General features: G+C 36.8%; 1 protein-coding gene across 4 annotated transcripts in view; it reads left to right on the top strand.

Moving 5' to 3' along the window:
- ola1.S (Obg-like ATPase 1 S homeolog) overlaps positions 1-19908 on the top strand; it is a 103396-nt gene that overhangs the window by 71366 nt on the left and 12122 nt on the right. For all 4 annotated transcript variants that reach the window (XM_018238871.2, XM_041578362.1, XM_018238870.2 and 1 more), the window contains 2 exons: positions 17833-17973; positions 19447-19543. In XM_018238871.2, coding sequence (XP_018094360.1) covers positions 17833-17973; positions 19447-19543 — 238 coding nt within the window. The remainder of the gene's footprint in view (positions 1-17832; positions 17974-19446; positions 19544-19908) is intronic.

The following is a 19908-nucleotide window of genomic DNA, read 5'->3' as shown; positions in this document are numbered from 1 at the left end:
AAAGAAAAAGAAAAATCACATTTCCATATGATATCAAAGATCGTCAAGGCTTTAAACTGAAAAATAAACATTCAAAGATTGTCAGCCTGAGCAATTATTAATGTCAGATGGCTGCTTCCAATAAATCACCAGAGAAAGCTCTGGAAGAAGTGGCTCAGATAAAATTGACCCGATTAATATTAATGTTTGTGTTCTGCATTTATTTTGAAAAAGCTACAATTTTGGCTCCTTTAAAATGCTACTTCTGCTTGCATGGGTAGTCAGGTGTAGTCCACATGGTCACCTGAAGCAGCATCTATTGATTTTACATGAATGTGCACCCTAGGGGCTTACAAAATATGTTGGATGATGCACCCATCTTAAAAAGAATGTCAAGAACACTGCTGAGATCATAAGCCAGATGAACACCATGGAATTCCAGTACCTTGATGTCTTTGTGATTATTTATTACCATAGTGTAGATCTCTAGTTATGTCCATGCCTCTGCATTTGTTGGCCCCTTGTCAATCATGTATTTCCTTTTATGCACCTAAAAATAAATTTCCTTTACTAGTCAGCTGTATTGCTAGTCGAATGTCCTGGTCCGGCCCTGCATTGTTAGACCTCTGTAAGATTACAAGGCCCTTTCTGCTTCTTTGTAATTGTATAGTAAATGGCTCTCCCAGACTGTTGCCATTTCCAGACCTTAATAGTAGACAGGCTGCTAAGGAGACGCCAACATTCCATTACTTGTCTCCATGCTCTTTTTAGTGCTTGTGAGACTCTAATGCTAAGTAACGTTTCCTAACCTTCTGCCCCCTAAATTAAACTTCATTCAAATCAGAGTCACCAGCATGCAGCGTATCTTTTGTATGTGCATAGTTTTTAATTTATTTATATATTAATTTTAAAAGCCTTGTGGATGTTAGGGCAATTGTACTTGAAAGATCAAAGCCTGTGCAGCTGAGTGATGTTCATAACCATTTTCGGCACAGTTTGGGCCACCTGCTGTTGCTATTTTCCCTCTAGCCAGCCACGGAGAACCCCCTGCGCATCTCTGCTCGTAAAACATGATCGATGAAGTCTTTGTCATCTCTTTATGAGCAACCAGCAGTGCATGATGGGAGCAGGCCTCTCTTCAAGCCACAACTATTGCCATTTTCTTCAGCCCCTTAACCTCTCAGTTTAAAGCTGCTGAAGAAAAGCTAAACAGAAATACAGAAGGCAACTACAAAAATATTTTGGTAAAGATTTAAATTTGGGACATAATCTCCAGTGAAATATAATACTTAAACAGAGAGCTTGCAGTTTCTGCCTTCCAGTATTCACTGACTTTTAACACTATCTTTGTTGGATAAGCATACCACAAATGGCTATCCCGTGTGTTTGTGCCATTTCTGCTATTCCTAATTACGTTGCTATAGGAAATGAAACGCATTCTTTCTGTCAGCATAATCATAAGTGACAGGATTAGTAAACGGCAATTAGCAGTGTTTTGAATGGCTTCTAAACCTATGCATCTCAGACTTTTTGACTGCTTTTTCTTTTTCCTTTGTGGTGTGGGCCCTTTAACAGAGGTTGCTGAAGCTTAGTTGGCAAAGAAAAATGTAGCTTTATTTCTTTACAGCAGAAGGTAAAGTGTTACACAGCTCAATTCAGCATGGCATCAGATCAGCAGAGCATTCTTTTCCTAGGTCTTTGTTGAAGAGAGCCAAAACCAGACTGACTCTTGCTTACTGGGAGCGGCCTTTTATACCCAAGGCTCCCAGCATGCTTTGTGACATCAAACATTTTAAATTAAACAAATATTCAATTTCAACAATAATTAAAATTTTTAGACGTACATGTACATAACAGTCTTCACAAATTATAACATAAAAAGGTAAAAAAAAAAAGAAAACTCCTTTAAACAAAGTTTAAATTCCAACCTATGCAAATACCTGTGCACAGCTGACAATTAGGATACACCTTTGTGTTTCACCAAACCCTGAGCAAACTGAACAACTTGGGATAACTCGGGTAAAGAGTATTTTAAACTTGTTTAAAGTTTGCACGCTTCAATCCAAAAACTGTATTGTAGGTTTTAGTGGCAAGTTAGATGCTTTTCTAAGAGAGAAAAACTGTTTAAATGCTTTAGCATTTTAGATCTGCAAAACAAAGAAAGAAAGCAAGAAAGAGAATAACTGTCCACAGATATCTGTCACATTCCTGCACGGTTTAAAATGTACTGCTTTAAACAAATACTGCCATCAGAATGACTCTTACTCTGTACTATGCCTGAGAAGATGCAAACTGTTAAAATAGGCTAGAGATGTGATGGAAACAAACTGAAGCATCTCAGATTTGAGGTCAATAAAAAATGTAGAGCATAACGAAACAAGCCATGGTTTGGTTAAGATGGGATTTGAATCATATAGGCTTATTTTGGTGTCCTGGTCTTAAGCAGACCTTTGCCTGATTTGAACACCAAGATGAAGGCCCTGGTTGGACTTATGTTCCCAGTGTTCTGTACATAGTCTAAATCCCCTAGTTGAAATTCACAAGCAAGCCCCAGCTTGGTTTCTGTCCCAGGAATGGTCTCTTATCTTTCCATTTTCGCATCAATTGAAGTGCCCCCTGCTCAAAGGATTTACATGTGACACAGCTGCTGATGGTGCATGTCTAGATCACTGTCAATGGGAAGATACATACATCTGGGCCTGCTTTAATAGTCACAGATAGTTGTTATCCCAGCTACAAGTAGCCAATCATAATGATCCTGTCACTAGCAGTAACTCTATGCACAGCAGCTTTTTTTCTCTGACTGCATTGGGATTGTAACAAATATAGTTCAGCTTGAGAGCTACAGATTACAAGATCAGTACCTTGGCCTTGAAACAGGAGGCTCAGTTTCTTGATATGACCCTCCATAGGCTTTTTTTAGTGTCACATCATTTTACTATAATAGACAGGGCTGTAGACAGGGCTGGAAGAAGGAAACCTGGGCAATACTTGAAGGTTGGGGCCAGGTATATTAACAGTTTAGGTACAGCCTATGAAGGTCCTAAACTTTGTAGAGAGAAGGGCCTGGCTGAAAACGCCTCTTGGGCACTGCCAAAGAAAATGATGTTAGGTGGAATTGTTTAATCACACTAGTTTCCTTTGAAATGGCAGCTACATTTTCCTCAATTCTACTTTGTCCAAAAGCTTTTAGTGGATGGATGATTTGCGTGTGTGAATATAGTATAAATACTATAATGAGTATACTATAACAGTTCATCTCTCTGTTGCCAAATGTTCATTACTGCTCATTCTGACTTTGCTGTGATACCTGCATTCATTGCTGCTTTCAGTCATACATTTGTTTTAATCCTTTGACAAATCATTCTTCCTTGGTGCTCCATTCATTCCTAGTTTTGATAATCATTTTTTAATTTAAGTACAGCTACACATAACAGAGGTTCCTCTAAACTGAGCCTTAATAGGACTTGTCAATCATCACTAGTAATGAAGTGTAAAGGGCTGGGACTGTCAGACTGGTATTTAATTAGGGAGTTCTGTTGCCCTGACAGCAAACTGGTATATGCACATCATGTGTAGAACTGATTCGGAGTGAATTGAAGAGACTGTGTTGGGGTACAGTAGAGGTTATTCAGTAGAGGTAATGCCAAAAATAAGGGGGTTCCAGTATATTTGTAATACCCTATGAATCCCTCATATCCCTGATCTCCTCCACTGTCTAATTTGATCTTACAAGCCAGTGATCCCCAAAGAGTGGCTCAGGAGCAACATGTTGCTCACCAACCATGTAGATGTTGCTTATTTGTAGAAGGTGCTTATTTTTGAATTCCTGGCTTGGAGGCAAGTTTTATTTGCATAATAACCAGATGTACTGCATAACAGAGCCTCATGTACACTGCCAGTCCACATAGGGGCAACCAAATAGCCAATCAGAGCCCTTATTTGGCCTCCCCAGGAACATTTTTCATGCTTGTGTTGCTCCAATACCCTTTTCCATTTAAATGTGGCTGGTGGGTAAATAAGGTTGGGGACCCTTGCTATAAGCACTATAGTACTGCTCACTACATAGACCCTACCCCAGTGATGTCACCTCCCCCCCCATTCAAAGCCAAAATGGCAACCTCCCCACCTGACAGTTTTGTCCAACTTGTCTGCTTCCAATGTCTATTTGGGTTCACTTTAGATTTCTTGAGTGGTGGTGTGATATCGCAACTGGCAATCTAGAAGACAGACTGCTATAAGCTGCCATTGACTGATACTTTATATTGGGCCTGTGCAGGAACTGCTTGGGCCTTTTGGACCAAGAGCCTGTTTGGATTTAACTTTAGACCTGGCATAGGTTAACATTCATTTAAGTGCATATTACAGGGAATCTCCAGTATTTCCAATACAATAGTTCATTTCTGTCTGCAGTGTATAGAGTCAGAAAAGGAGTCTGTACAATCTAAAGCTAAGTTGGACACTACTACTTTCAGTGTTATATAGCATTTCACAATCAAACGGCTATAATTAAAAAAATTCTATCTGTTCTGCATTTCTAAATATACGGGGGGGGGGGGATCAGAAGTAACCTGGTCTGTATTTTCTACACATGTTACTTATTAAAGAATTTCAGATACATTTGGCCAACCTTTAAAAGTATATTGGCTAAGCTTGTAAATGCAGCTGTTGTTATGCAAATTTTGGTTTGTTTGAAAAACTTTAATGCATGTATTTTATTTGCACATACTGTATATCTTTTTGCTGTATCAGATACTGTAATATGATTTAGCTTTATTATTTTTGAACCGTGTTTCTGAAGCGTTTGAACGCTGAGTTTAGCCAGGTCTTTCCTGCAGTTGATGGGTTACAGTCTGTAGGTGGTGCTGTGGCATGCCTGCAACAAGCCAAGTGCTTGCTTGAATATTGAAAAAGGAAAAAAAAAGTGTTGCTTGGTTTAACCACTTATGTGCCATGGAATCCAATAACATCTCAATTAGATAGAAACGAACAACTGCATAGCAGTTACTGTTCTGAATTGAGATCTCTTGTCTTGACGCAATTTAATTTTTGCACATTTAGGACCCATGTGTTCTAATCTTGCTTGCCTTTTAAAGATATAATGTGCATGGGTGCACTGCAACATGCAGCTATGGGTTCCTGAGCTTGGTTTCAAATTGGGAAGTATCTGCATGGACCTGTATGGTTTCACTTGGTATGTGTTGGTTTATTCTGACTCTTCAAACAGTTTAGTGGCTTTTGATCCTTATGATTTTTAAAATCATCAAATTATTATTTGCTTAAAATATTTGGTGGATCTCAATAAATGATTGATTTAGTGTATCTCTAAAATTAATCGCATACTTTATGTTGGTCACCCATGTAAAGCAGGCTTTTGTGTGTTTTAATTCCTGGCAAGCCTTAATATTGCCAACAGTGTTTAATGATTATATATATATATATATATATATAATATATATATGCGCCAGTGGCTCCTTCACAGGAGATAGAAAGTTTTGACAAACATACACTTCACGGTGAGTGTCCAATTTGAAATGATTTGAATAAATGCAAACCGCCATCGTGGGCAACACAAACAGCCTGAAAGCAAGTTATCAGAATAATTGTTGCAGTGTTATGAATGGGAGAGGATGTGGAAAATAGGGCATGAATAGCTGATGTTACATATGTCCTTGATTACCTTGCCTTGTGCTTTTATCCTAATAAGTGACATTCTTTGTATTCCCTTGGATGGGGAGACAGTCTGACACTGAAGAGGAATAAATATTGCATGTGCTACACATTAAGCTGTCATCCAAGACAGCGTTTAGGGGAAAAAAGAAGGCAGAAAAATAGGTAACCGGCAGAATTTCATAGAAAAGATTTTGAAATGTATTGAGGCTTCAGTCGTAATTGCTGGCTTCTTGCTTGCACGTTGAAGTCCTTTCCTTTGGGTTATCCTGGCAGGTAAAACGACCATGCATATATCAAAATGCTGCCCTTATTATTTGGTTTAAAGCACGGAATGGCACATGTAACAGTTCTATTAAAAATTAGATCTAATTTGCAAAATAAACTGGTTTGGAATAAAATCCACTTTACTCACTTTCAGGCATCACAAGCATCAAAAGCCATATCTTTTATCTGTCAGCATTAATTGTGCACCTGAGAAAGAAACAAACATCATTAGAGGAAAAGGTGTTAAATTATTTAAATTGGGTTACATTTTGTACCAAAATCTTTTGTAATGATGAGGAGAATCCTATAATGCTGGTATTTTTCCTGGCAAAATTTTACCTCCAGAATTTTACAGTTTATACAGTTTATACAACAAATCCATAATACCTCCATAATACCTGTTGTGATTTTGTTGCAATTTTAGCGGCCTAAAGTTTTTTTGAATTCTCCCCTCCCATTTTGTTATTTTGCTTCTTTGTTACCTGTAGAAAAGCCAGGAATTGAATAAAATGCCAGGAATTGGACATCTATAATACTGGCCAGGTGGGAACCCATGGAATCAGTGCTGGGCACATGTACTGTATGGCTTCCTATGTGGCAGATTTTCAGCAACTATAAAGTCTGTTAAAATAAGTGTTGTTCCCAAAGACTAGGCCTCAGTACCCTTTATTCTGACAAAGGTGGCCTAAATGCAAACTGTCGGGGAAGGGCTCTCCAGGGACACTACCTTTGATGTGAGGATTTTATTAAAAATTGTTTTTCTTTCACTGCGGTAAAGTTTGTGGATTATGGTGTATAAACTACAGTCAAGACACAAATAAGAACAGGAACCTGATGTAATATTAAATGAAGTGTGAACTCCAATGAAATGTGTCTCACTGTTAATTAAAAAGCATTTATATTGTGAAATTAGGATGTAAGAAACAATTCATGTATTTTGTACTGAATTTAACGCTGGAGTGTTCCTATTGAGATCCTTTTAATCTCCATAAAGATAAGTCCAACAGGGGTCACTGTACTAAATACCCTTATAGTTGAAAGCCTGTAAAAAATTGTATATTTCCCCTTCAATAAGTCTCTTCTCCATTGTTCAGGGATACACCATGGATTTGCATTTCCTAAATCTCATGGAAGCATCACAGACGAAGGCCTTCGAGCACGGGGCAGGCAGATATTTCAGTGACCTAATTTCTTTTTATCATTGAATGATCTTTCATTGGTCAGCAGCCCCATTTAGCCACTATAGACAGTAAGATGAAAATACAGGACTCTCCAAACGTGTGTTAACTCTGGATTACTACAGAGCACCAACCATTTGCCCAACTGGTAAATTGATCTGAAGTCCCACTGAGGAAAATTGCTTTCCCGCGCTCCAAAAAGCCGTTATCTTAGTAATTGCACCAGGATGTGTTTTCATAGGCTAAAAAAAGACACTTGTGTTTTTGCACTTGCAAAGTTATTTCTCAATGTTATGATTTTTCAATATACAAATGATAACTGCAGTGAGTGTCTCACAGTCAAAACTAATACCATCACTTGTTTCTGCCTCCCCACCCTCTTGTAAGAATTTTCCGAAAGGTGTGTGTGGAATGAAAGACTGTAAATTCTAAACTGGAGTTCGCAACAAGAAGCTTATCAGAACAAATTGCCTGGCCCAGCCCCTTCCTCACTCAAAACCTAATGACCCTTTATCATCATGGTTTAGATTGCTGGACACAGATGTGAGAAAATACAAGTAATCGTCAGGTAACTACAGTCGCTGCACTGATGTTCTCTGAGATCCAACTGCTGGGAAGATAAAAAGCTTCCCACTGAGCCAGTGACTTTCCTGTTGCAAAGCACATCATGATCTCATACACCAAGTTTTATTTGCAGCAGAATCACAATAAGATATATTAGGACTTTCCACAGGTTAAACCTATTCACAAGAGAACAGCTTATTCCTTTTTAGCTGTTAGAGTCCTATAAATGAACGTTGTTTATTTTATGGCACACAGAATGCTTGCTGTTTTGCAGTAGCAATAGCAGGTCTCTGTGAGATTGTATATGCCTCGTAGAAATGTGAAACAAACCCAACAGACTCTATATACTGATTTCATTAAATATTATTCACATTTGTTGAGACCTTCCCTGATGGTAAGTGTGGGTGGCAGGATTGTAATTTTGATTGCTATGGCAGCTTGCAAGTTCTTTAGACATTAGAAAATAAACGGGATGTATATATTTGGACTAATCTGTCCCTATATTAAAAGGTCGGAATATGTAAGTTTGCATGATCAATACCTTTGCATTCCCAGCATTTCAGATGCATTCCTATGCAGAAGATCACTGTATATTACTCTCTTCCATAACATTTTCAACACTTTTAATATTCCTATTTATTTGTCCAACAGAAATATTGAGCCTGTGTTTACCTTTGGTTTTAATGGAAATCGACTCATCCTTAAATGGAAATCTAATCTTCTTCCTCTATTAACAGTGTCCAGCAGATTGCCCTCTTGTTTGCTGGTTAAAGGTGTAGTTCACCTTCCAACATTTTTTTTCAGTTCAGTTGTTTTCATATAGTTAACCAGAAATAAAGACTTTTTGCATTGATTCTCTATGTATTTGTGATCGTTTTTCTAAATTGAAATCTATAGTTTGTTTTCACCTTCCAATGTCTTTCTAAAGCAGCAGGGGTCAGTGACTCTTTAAATGTTCTAAATTGATACATTTAGTCAATACATTTCTTATCTTTAGCCCTGCTCAGCAGAATCCCTGAGTTCCATTAAAGGCACCTGTTATAACTGACACACTAGTTGCTAATATTCCACAGATGCTGCTGAGAAATCTACAGTCATATGAAAAAGTATGGGAACCCCTGGATTCTGGATGGTTGTATTTTTGACCATTCGTCCATACAAAATCTCTCCAGTTCAGTTAAATTTGATGGCTGCAGAGCATGGACAGCCTGCTTCAAATTATCCCATAGATTTTCGATGATATTCAAGTCGGAGGGCTGTGACGGCCATTCCAGAATATTGTACTTCTCCCTCTGCATAAATGCCTTTGTAGATTTCCAAGTGTGTTTAGGGTCATTGTATTGTTGGAATATCCAACCCCTGTGTAACTTCAACTTTGTGACTGATGCTTGAACATTATCCTAAAGAATATGTTGATATTGGGTTGAATTCATCCGACCCTCAGGGCCCAGTCCCTGAACTAGCCCCACAGCCCCACAGCATGATGGAACCTCCACCAAATTTGACAGTAGGTAGCAGGTGTTTTTCTTGGAATGAGCTGTTCTTCATCCGCCATGCAAAACGCTTTTTGTTATAAACAAATAACTCGATTTTTGTCTCATCAGTCCAAAGTCCGTTCCAAAATGACTGTGGCTTGTCTAAATTAGTTTTTGTGTAAAACAAGCAACTCTTGTTTGTGGCGTGAGTGCAGAAAGGGTTTCTTTCTCATCATCCTGCCAAAAAGATGTTCTTTGTGCAAATTGCGCATATGCCACTCCTGTATTTTTCATGGTCTGCCAGAGCTGGGTTTTAAAGCAACTGTGCCTGTTTCCTTCCATTTCCTGATTACATTCCTTACAGTTGAAACTGACAGTTTAGACCTCTGAGATAGCTTTTTGTAGCCTTCCTCTAAAACCATGATACTGAACAATCTTTGTTTTCAGAACTTTTGAGAGTTGCTTTGAGGATCCCATGCAGTCACTCTTCAGAGGAGAGTCAAACAGAAGCACAACTTGCAATTGGCCACCTTAAATACCTTTTCTCATGATTGGACACATCTGCCTATGAAGTTCAAGGCTTAACCAGCTAATCCAACCAATTTGGTGTTGGCAGTAATCAATATTGAGCAGTTACATGTATTCAAATTACAAATTAGAAAATCCTTTATCCAAAGATAACTGTCCCAAGGCTTTTTTTCATAAAAAATGTTGTTTTATTAAATTAGCATTAAAATTCAGTTACAAACAACCCCACCAGGCCCACTGGTGGGGTTGTTTGTAACTGAATTTTAATGCTAATTTAATAAAACAACATTTTTTATGAAAAAAAGCCTTGGGACAGTTATCTTTGGATGAAGGATTTTCTTATATGTTATCGCCTGAGAACTGGGGCCAGTCCCTTAGGCTTAACTAAATGAAAATCAGATGTGGACTCCCAATTGATGTATTACAAATTACCCACATTTTTTTGCACAGCCAGTTTTTCACATTTGATTTAATTATCATACATTTGAATACTGCTTCACTAAAAATCTTTGTTCAGAAAACACCCCAGTATGCCGATGTTCCTGGGAAATGAAAGACATACCACTGTTATCTTTTTTTGTTGAGATAGAGTACGGTAAATTATTATACAGGCTGAGAGGGGTTCCCAAACTTTTTCATATGACTGTAGCAACTAATGTAGCAAATTGTAAGTTCAGCAGCTTCCCCTGGTTCACTGAGCTGCCAGACTGGAACACCAGAGACAATATATATATATATATGCAAATTCTGAGGTAATTTCCTGTTTGTTGCCTATATAATGTGATACCTGTGAGATGCTGATAGATTTTTCTGGCTTGACAAAGGGCACATGTGTTGTCCGAAACGTTGCCTAGAGTGATGTTCTGATCTTTTAATACACCTTTTGCAATTGACGAGTGCTGCTTCTTCTTTACAAACTATATATAGATATAGATATATATATATATATATAGATATATATATATAGATATATAGAGATATATAGATATATATATATAGATATAGATATATAGATATAGATATATATAGATATATATAGATATATATAGATATATATAGATATATATAGAACCAATACAAAAAAAGCCGCACTCCTAGGTCTTATCAAATAAAGAATTTTTCAAGTGTTTGTTTATTCAACGTTTCGGCAACAATCCGCGTGCCGTCTTCCTGAAGACGGCACGCGGATTGTTGCCGAAACGTTGAATAAACAAACACTTGAAAAATTCTTTATTTGATAAGACCTAGGAGTGCGGCTTTTTTTGTATTGGTTACATGTTCGTTTGACCTGCACCCAGGCTGTTGGCCTTTGGGTCATGAGTGCACCGTAGTGGGTTGTTAGATATATATAGATATAGATATCTATATATAGATATATATAGATATATATAGATATATATAGATATATATAGATATATTTATATATATAGATATCTATATATAGATATCTATATATAGATATCTATATATAGATATCTATATATAGATATCTATATATAGATATCTATATATAGATATCTATATATATATATATAGATATCTATATATATATATAGATATCTATATATATAGATATCTATATATATAGATATCTATATATAGATATCTATATATATATATATATATATATATATATATATATATATATATATATATATATATATATATATATATATATATATATATATATATATAGTACAATACAACAAATCCCTGAATCAGAAGGTATTCACATGACTGCTGTGAATTATATGCATTGATAAAATTGTGGGTTGAGGATTGTTTTTAGGAAAATGTTTTCAATATCCTCAATGAAAACGTTATGACTTTATACCAGCAAATAGAAGCAGGGTAGTGTGAGGTTATAGGTTCAACCATTGATAACCCCACATGCAAACATGCTAATAGATTTATCTAGTAAGCTGTAGTTCATTGTGTGTTCGTTTTATTTTTTCCCCTTTTTCAACATCATAGAATCTTGTCTGGTGCAAAGTTAAGTTTGAGCTCTTTAATCTGAGTGATTAGCTGAAATAATGACCCTGTCAGCCTTAATCACATTAAAATGTGGTTAACATCATTTAATTTTTTCACTTAATATGCAGAAATTTCCAGTAGATTTGCACTGAAGGCCATTGAAATTCCATTAGAACAAGAATAAAAATTTCAGGCATCATTTCTTCAGAGAAGGAAAACGGTCTAACTTGGAAACTGCTGAATACGGTTATAGGATGGAGCCTTTATTGTACTGTATTGTGCCCAAAAATTCTGCAGATGCCAAAATTTTGCAGAATAATAATGACATTATCCTGAATAATTTGTTGTTACTGTGATCAATAGTAATGTTTTCTAATAATATAAAAAATGGCATTATAGAGAAGGGTATATTAATAAATGTGGGCCATGGCCTGAACAAATGGAGAGCATACGAGGTGACCACACATGGTATAGTTTAGCAGGAAGTGAAACGGCGCTGCAATGGTTTTTGTTTTATTTCCGGGACAGTAATCAAGATATTTTATGTAGTTTCTGTAATGAGCACTGTATAACCCAATCTTTCTCTTAGTATAATACTTTTTGAGATGAGTTCACTATACAGAGAGTTTATCTATGGATTTTGTTTTACTACCTTTTTTTCTCCTCCCACAGTTGTTCAAAGGAACTACCGGAAGTTGGAATGTGAAACTTCCAGTTTTAGGCTCATAGGCTGGTTTTGCTTTTAAAGGGTTTGTTCACCTTTAAATGAATGTTTAGTACAATATAAAGAGATATAAAGAGTAATAATATTCTTAGACAATTTGCAATTGACTTAATTTCTCCATTTGTATTATTTAAGTTTTTGATCAACGACTCTCCAGTTTGCAATGTCAGCAGCTATCTGGTTGCTATGGTCCAATTTAACCTAGTAGCCAGGCAGTGGTTTGCAAAAGAGACGGGAATATAACTTGAGGAGGACCAAAATAGAAAGATGAGTAATAAAAAGACAATAAGAATAATATTGTAGCCTCACAGAGGAATAGTATTTTTGGCTACCAGGCACAGTGATCCCAATAAGAAAGCTAAAAGAAGCAGAAGAGGAAGGCAAATTATTCAGAAATCATAAAAAATAAATATTGTTGCTAACCTCTTAAATAACTTCTGAAGTGATGGAATTCCAGTCATCCCTGTTTGTTACTTTTTGACTGCTGATCAAATTGGCCTGTGTATGCTCTCATCAGACTTCAAGTGTTCCCCAGTACAAGTAACTCCAAATAGACAGGACTTTGCCTGGTTATTCTGTCTCAATTTGTCCACTAATATGACTGGTTGGGTGGCTTCATTACAAACTTAACTAAGGTGTGGTTTATAGATAGTATCAGAAAAAATAAAGTGTAAATCCACTTGCAAACAAAAGTGCATGTTTATTTTCAGTTTTACAGGACACCAAATTCAACCCGAACACAACATTTTGGGAGGTGTGAAACCCCGTGCCTCTAAATAGTTTGTAATTGAACTTTTTGTTCATAGGTATATTCTTCCAATGACCAGACACAGTTAAGGGAGGGCATTGAAGAATATACTTGATATTATAATATAATATGGGTGCACGTTGTTTTTGGGCTTATATGTTATCAAGTGCCTATGGCAAACTTTAAGACAACTGATATAATTTCAGAGAATCATCTCCATTATTTGTTGTGCAAAGCAGGATTGGGATTCTCTTGTATACAGAATACTACGAAGCACACACCTGACAAAGGCATCGCAGCTGCTGCACATAGTACTTTCTCTGCCTTGTTTTGTCAGTAAATAAATAGCAGGTCTGATGTCAGTCACTTCAGACACCTTTACACCTCTGTGCTCATTTACTTCTCCAATGTAGCTGGCTTGATTCTGCATTCTCAAGATCATCTGTCAACACAACACAGATATTCTCCTTTGTTATTAGGCTTGTGCTGCTCTACACTGTCAGGGTTTTTTTGCCAATTATACTTCAGAAACAATAGAGTATTCACTGGCTCACGGTCTCACAGTGGAGGCACAGAAATGATTTGTAAATCTATATTCATCGGAATTTCACAATAGAAGACCCAGAGAATGCAAATAAATCTTGCCAAGGACTCTAAAGAATATTGTCAAGATGACAGTGAACAACTTACCACTTACACTAGCTAGGATCCAGAGTATGAAGTGGGATAGCAATACTTTAAAAAATAAAAAAGGCGCCCTGATGAAGCCAGTGATGGTGAAACATTTGTAGGTGTGGAGCTGAGGTGTAAGCAAGTTCCATGAGGAAAGTGATTTCTATTACAAAATGGCAGAGAATGACAGATAGATAAAGATAAGGCCTTTTACATTCTATATATAATTCAAAGCAGTAAGAGTAGCAACGTATGCAGTAATAGGATTTCTTATATCTGTCTGTAACTGTGCAAAACATCCGATATCTTCAGGAAGCAATTGACTACTATACTGCTAATGATTAACAATGACTGTATCTAATAATTCTTTATCATGGAAAAGGTTGCTGGTAATAGTAGAGTTTGCACTTGGTACTTCAATCCATTAAAAGTGGAATTAACATATATCACATGACTACCATATCACATGACTACCACGCCGAAGAGGGAAGGTTAAGCATCAGAAGTACCGCACGCTGCCTAGCAAAATACATGTAAAGGTGTCTCTCTCCATGGGATGTAATGAAAAATTTTTTTGAATCCCAAATATGTGTACTTGAAATTTAAAACTGAGCAAATATAATCTGGTTGAAAATTCTCCAATATACCAACTACAATCTTAAGGAACGTCACCAATTGTTTCTACCGTTTCTTTCTGCCGCAGCATATTGGGACATGTGGCCTTGATTGCATTTAATGCTAATTGCCACCTCAGGGATAAGCTCACACAAAAAGTCTCCATTGTTTTTAACAGTTAATCGTCATGGATTTTTTTCAATTGGGACATATTAGTAAATTCATTCAATCAACTTAATCCCCTCCATGATTTGAGTTGTGATTTGTTTTTGTTTTTTATTGGTAACAACTCATGGGTTATTAATTGCAAACTAAGTTGTATTGGGATTGAACATTGAATTTATGAATTGTACATTAATTTATATTGTGAACATGAATTGAATTGATGAATTTGATTATGGATTGTACAGTAGAAATAATGGTGTAAAAGCAAGGAAATGTATTATGCATAATATATAGGTGGCACCACAAAACAACAATGTAACATGAAGGAAAACTTAAAATCAAGGGATGTAAAATTGAGGTTCTACTGTATTATAAATTTGATGTTTAATCAATTAAAGTAATTTCAATCAATAATAATAAATATAAATTAATTGATTGGAAAAAATCTACCGAGTGAGATTTATGTGGTACTTTTTTTTTTTTGTAAAGCACAATGAAGTGGTATCGTGTTGACTAGAATAAAAACCATTCTTTATTAGTTGTGTTTTAGTAGTATTGACCAATATTTTATTGGATTAAGTGGAAGTCCACCTTTACCTTAACACTATTTTAAACACATTTTCTTTGTCTTCATGATTTGTTTTGTGAGTTTTTCTTTCTAGCCTGCTGTTGTTTTTCGGGGGTCACTGACCCCAGCAACCAACAAACACATTGAATGCAATGCTTTAAATTTTATTGTTATTTTTAATGCTTATTAAAATTATAAGAAATCTGCGGAATAGAAATAGAAGATCACAAAAATTTCAAAATTGTCTTGGAATTTTGCTGTCTATGACATACAAAAATGTTTTTACTGTAAACACCCCCTTTAATCAACATAAGTCAATTATTATATAATATCTCTTAACCAAAAAAAGAGCTATTGGTTTTATCTTTTGGGCCCACTGGAAGCCTGCTTCACTGTCCACATTGCCTTTATGGTAATTCACCACTGAGTGATACCAACTCTTTGCCAGTAACATGGGCATAAAAAGGGTGGGGCCAGGGTGTAATGGGGTAGGGAGCCAAGATGCAACTAGGATCAAGGTTGGCATATAAGACTGTAGCAGAACTGAAAGTGGAGTGGTTGGTTTAGTTAAACCAGAATAAGGAAAATCTTTATTAATAGACCGAAATACTACAATCCCGATGACTAGTCGCAGCAGGACACGCGGCTGTCCAGAGGACATTGCAGAGATGTTGCAAAGAACAGTGTTTTGAAATTAGCATTCTGTGTAATAGGGTGAGATGCTTTAAGCCCAGCTGCTCTCCAAGAATGCTATTTGTTGTGCTAGTCTTGCATATTTATCGTAATTTTTGGAAGGGGTTCAGATTTATTTTAATTAATGGAGACTGTCTTATCCAGCTTTAGATCAGCTATTCTTATAAGTAGACACCTACACACAGTTCACGTCCTCTGGCTTCCTATGAGAAATCTAGTTGAATGTGGCAGTTGAATTATAAAATGTTGCTATGGTAAAGGTAATTATTATTAGAAAGGACTGCGATTAGAGATTGGCCTTCACATGCCTGCCTTAAGGAATACACTAGAACCCCCATTTTACTTTTTCTATGGAACCAGAAAATTTGCTTTATCTCTGTAATAATATCTCTGTAATAATATGACAACTACCCTGTTTTTTTTATATTCATTAAATGCTTTTTACTAAGGCATAGGGCTCCATATTATGGAAAAACATCTTATCCAAAAATGCCAGGTTCCAAGCATTCCTTATAATCCATCCCCTACCTGTAAAAACAGTCTTACAGATGTCTTTTTCATTGGTCTTCCTTTAATCTTGTATTTACTGCAGCTACACCCCCCCTTGTCTGACATGATTGCTGAAGTATTTCAGGGTTATTTATTGTTTCCCCTAAGATGCCTTTTACTTAGACTATTTGCACATCCTCGGGCCATTATTTGTTAACACTTATCCAAAATAATAGTAAAATCCCCCCTATTTAAATCTGGGACATAAGAATGTCCATGAAAATACACATCACATATAATACTATCCATTCACTGACATTCTGGAGCTGGTCTTGCTGCAACTTTTAAGGCAAAATATCCTGTTCTCCCATTTGTCCAACTGCTTGGACTTTAAGTTCAATAAGGACCTGGTGTTGGCCAGCATGTCAAGGCTTGCAAAAAAATGCTTTCAACCCAGAGTTGTGCAACAGACTTGGCAGGCTTGAATGATATAGCTGGTGAGCAGTGCAGCCTGTACTTAAGGTGTTAATCCTGTAAAAAATGTATTGTAAGTGGAGGAAAATGCTTTGGCAAAGCACAGTATCACAGACTAAATGGCAACAACCCAAGTTTAAGCTGAAAACAGCCTTATGACTGGGCAGTCATAAAGGCCATAAACATTCTTTGAAGGCCAAATCTGACCAGTGGCCCTCCACTAGTACAAACAAAATCTAACAAAACAACTGCCTTTTGCAAAAATTCTGCATATAGAGAGACAGGATTTGGGTGATTTTAATAGAGTGAGCTCTAATACATCTTCTAGGCACATGGAGCCCCCTAAAAGATATATTGGATCATTCATCTGACACCCAATTCCTGAATGAAGACAGAATGGGGAGAAGCAGATGCTGAGAGAGAAATAGTGAAAATAAACTAGATTATTTAATATTACAGAATTTTTAATTGATTGTATTTAGAAAGTTTCTTATTTCAGTATGATGAAGCTAATATTAAAGTTTCGCGATCGTTCCCCTTTAAGTAATAATCGGTTATCCACAAACCGCCAGGTCCATTATGTATAACAGGTCCCATACTTGTACAGAGAAAAAAAGAAAATCAAAAAATAAGTATTAGCTGCTCAAATGGACTTTCTGGATATTGGATATCTGAATAATAGGTATCTGCAGCTTAGAGCACACTAGTTTTCACAAGGTGCCAAGACCCCTTTTTGTACCATGTGACCTGCATAACATGTTAATGACACTCCCTCCCAATGAACAATATAGGTGCATCTGCCCCCACTTCTTCATTATTCCCTTCTCTCTGTTGCTGTTAAATTTTCAATAGGAGGGGGTTCTAAATGCACTACACCTGAAGCAATCACTGCCTGCCAGTGCCATGACCTTGGAAAGCTATACACAAAGAGATGGCATCATAAAACCATGCGGTCCTTATGAATATGTATGCACTACTTGATAATCATGAATGTAGCACAGTCATGCATGCACTACAACATAATGTTGTGCCCTTTTTTTTGTCTACAGGTTGATAAAAATTAAGGAGTGGGTGGACAAGCATGACCCAGGTGCCTTGGTCATTCCTTTTAGTGGGGCCTTGGAGCTCAAGCTGCAAGACATGAGTGATGAGGAAAAGCAGAAGTATCTGGAAGAGAAAGTGACACAAAGGTTAATTAGCATTCATTTTCCCTGCACTTTATTATCAACTATTTCCTTGCTGTAATTTAATTGCTTGCACTGATAGAATAATAAATGACAGAGTAATTACCATTATAAAGAGGGGAATCTTCTCTTTTCTTTATCATGAGACAGAGTTGAAAAGATTTATTTTAAATTAAGTTTTAACTGTCATCTGTCATCACTGTGCAGTGTTTTTAATTATAGCATAGGTGTTTTTTTTTCTTTCCCCCTTTTTTGGGGGTGGAAAAAGCTCAAAATTCTATGGTTTTGTAAAATAAGGAAGGATGCAGTGTTTTGTTTAGTGGTGTTGTGTGAATGTGTTTGGATAGAAGGGTGAAAGAGGTTCCCAGTACCAAGCACCCTAAGGCAGCTGCTGTTGTACTGCAACTCTCCATCAGCCAAAGGATGATTTCCTCTTATATACAGTTTTTTTTTTGTTTTTTTTACCCTCCAGAGGCGCTTCTTTTCATTTTCATGACCACCAGTCAGTAATGTTAGTTTGGGCTCAAGCAAGAGTTAAAAGGAATTTTAATGTCAAAAATGAACCTTTAGTATGATCTATTCTAGATTGTGGTTTTCAAGGACAACTCGTTCTGTAACTGATACTGTTCTCTGGTTGCTAAGGTCCACTCACCCTAGCAACCAAGCAGTGGCTTCAGTATCATATTTTAAATAAACAGGAATGGGACAAATTGAGGGCCATATGGAAATAATACACTACAAAAGATATCCTGCTTTCTGATGACTGGAGCTAGCAATGAAACAGCATTCATAAGACAGTTGGAAAGGGAGAATAAAATTAAAACCTAAAGACTGGGGTTTTTACATAATTTGGATCATCATTTAAGTCTGCTAAAATCATTAAAACATTAAATAAACTCAACAGTGATGTTTGCCACCAGTATGGATTAATGCAGCTTAGTTACCACCAAGTACAAGGAAGTATTGTATTATATGCTTTTTGGAGATGGGCTTCAGAGATGCTCATGCATGTAAAGACCCCACGCTGGAAACCAGTTAAGGACATCATTATTGTCAGACTAAGTATACATGAACAGATTTTGTTTTTTTGGGCCAAACTGACCAGATATCCACAGTGCAAGGATGTCTGTTCCTAGGACAAACATTAAAATCATATGAAACCTTGTATCACAGGGATAATATATGTACATGTAAGACCAGCTTTAACCTTTTACACAATATGCAATCTTAACCAATGCACATTTTAAATGTAATTATTTAAAGGCCACTTTAAATGGGCTGCCTGGTCTCTTTACTCCCCTGTTCATTCAGTGTCTAGTGCATATATATACAGGGTTAAAATAATCCTGTAAATGGGGAGAAACAAGTTGTTACACCCCACCGCCCCCAAACTTATGTTGGAGTAGCAGTTGGTAGAAAGTTCTCCCTGAGTTCCCTCTTTCCCGCTGTAAACTGATTCATCTGCTTTGCTTGTTCCAGTGCCTTAGCCAAGATGATTAAAACTGTATACGCCGGACTCCAACTGCAATACTTCTTCACCGCTGGCCCAGATGAAGTACGAGCCTGGACTATCAAGGTAAGGCTTCTTCTGTTCATCATAGGCTCCCCACTACTGAATCCAGATCACTATCAAACCACTTTGTAGTTTGGTCATGTTGGAGGCTTGCTAGTCATTACAGATCAGCTCCTTTCCCTGTCCGGGATAACTTTAATTATTTGGAAGCTGCTGGAACAGTAAAAGTGAAGGGAGATTGATTGAGGCAGGTAACAATTGATTCAGCCTGTTATATAGTCTCATTTCTTCATCCTGTGGGATCTGGGTAACCCCCCCCCCCCCCCGCTGCAGCCAGAGATAAGAAATGGCAGCATTGTACTTGTCTAATCTGTGTGACTGCCGCCTTCTCCACTGAAATTGATCTTCATTCTACATTCACTAACTTT

Source organism: Xenopus laevis, chromosome 9_10S (assembly GCF_017654675.1).
Source record: "Xenopus laevis strain J_2021 chromosome 9_10S, Xenopus_laevis_v10.1, whole genome shotgun sequence".
Taxonomy (NCBI): Eukaryota; Metazoa; Chordata; class Amphibia; order Anura; family Pipidae; genus Xenopus; species Xenopus laevis.
This window is presented reverse-complemented; position numbering and strand designations above follow the sequence as displayed.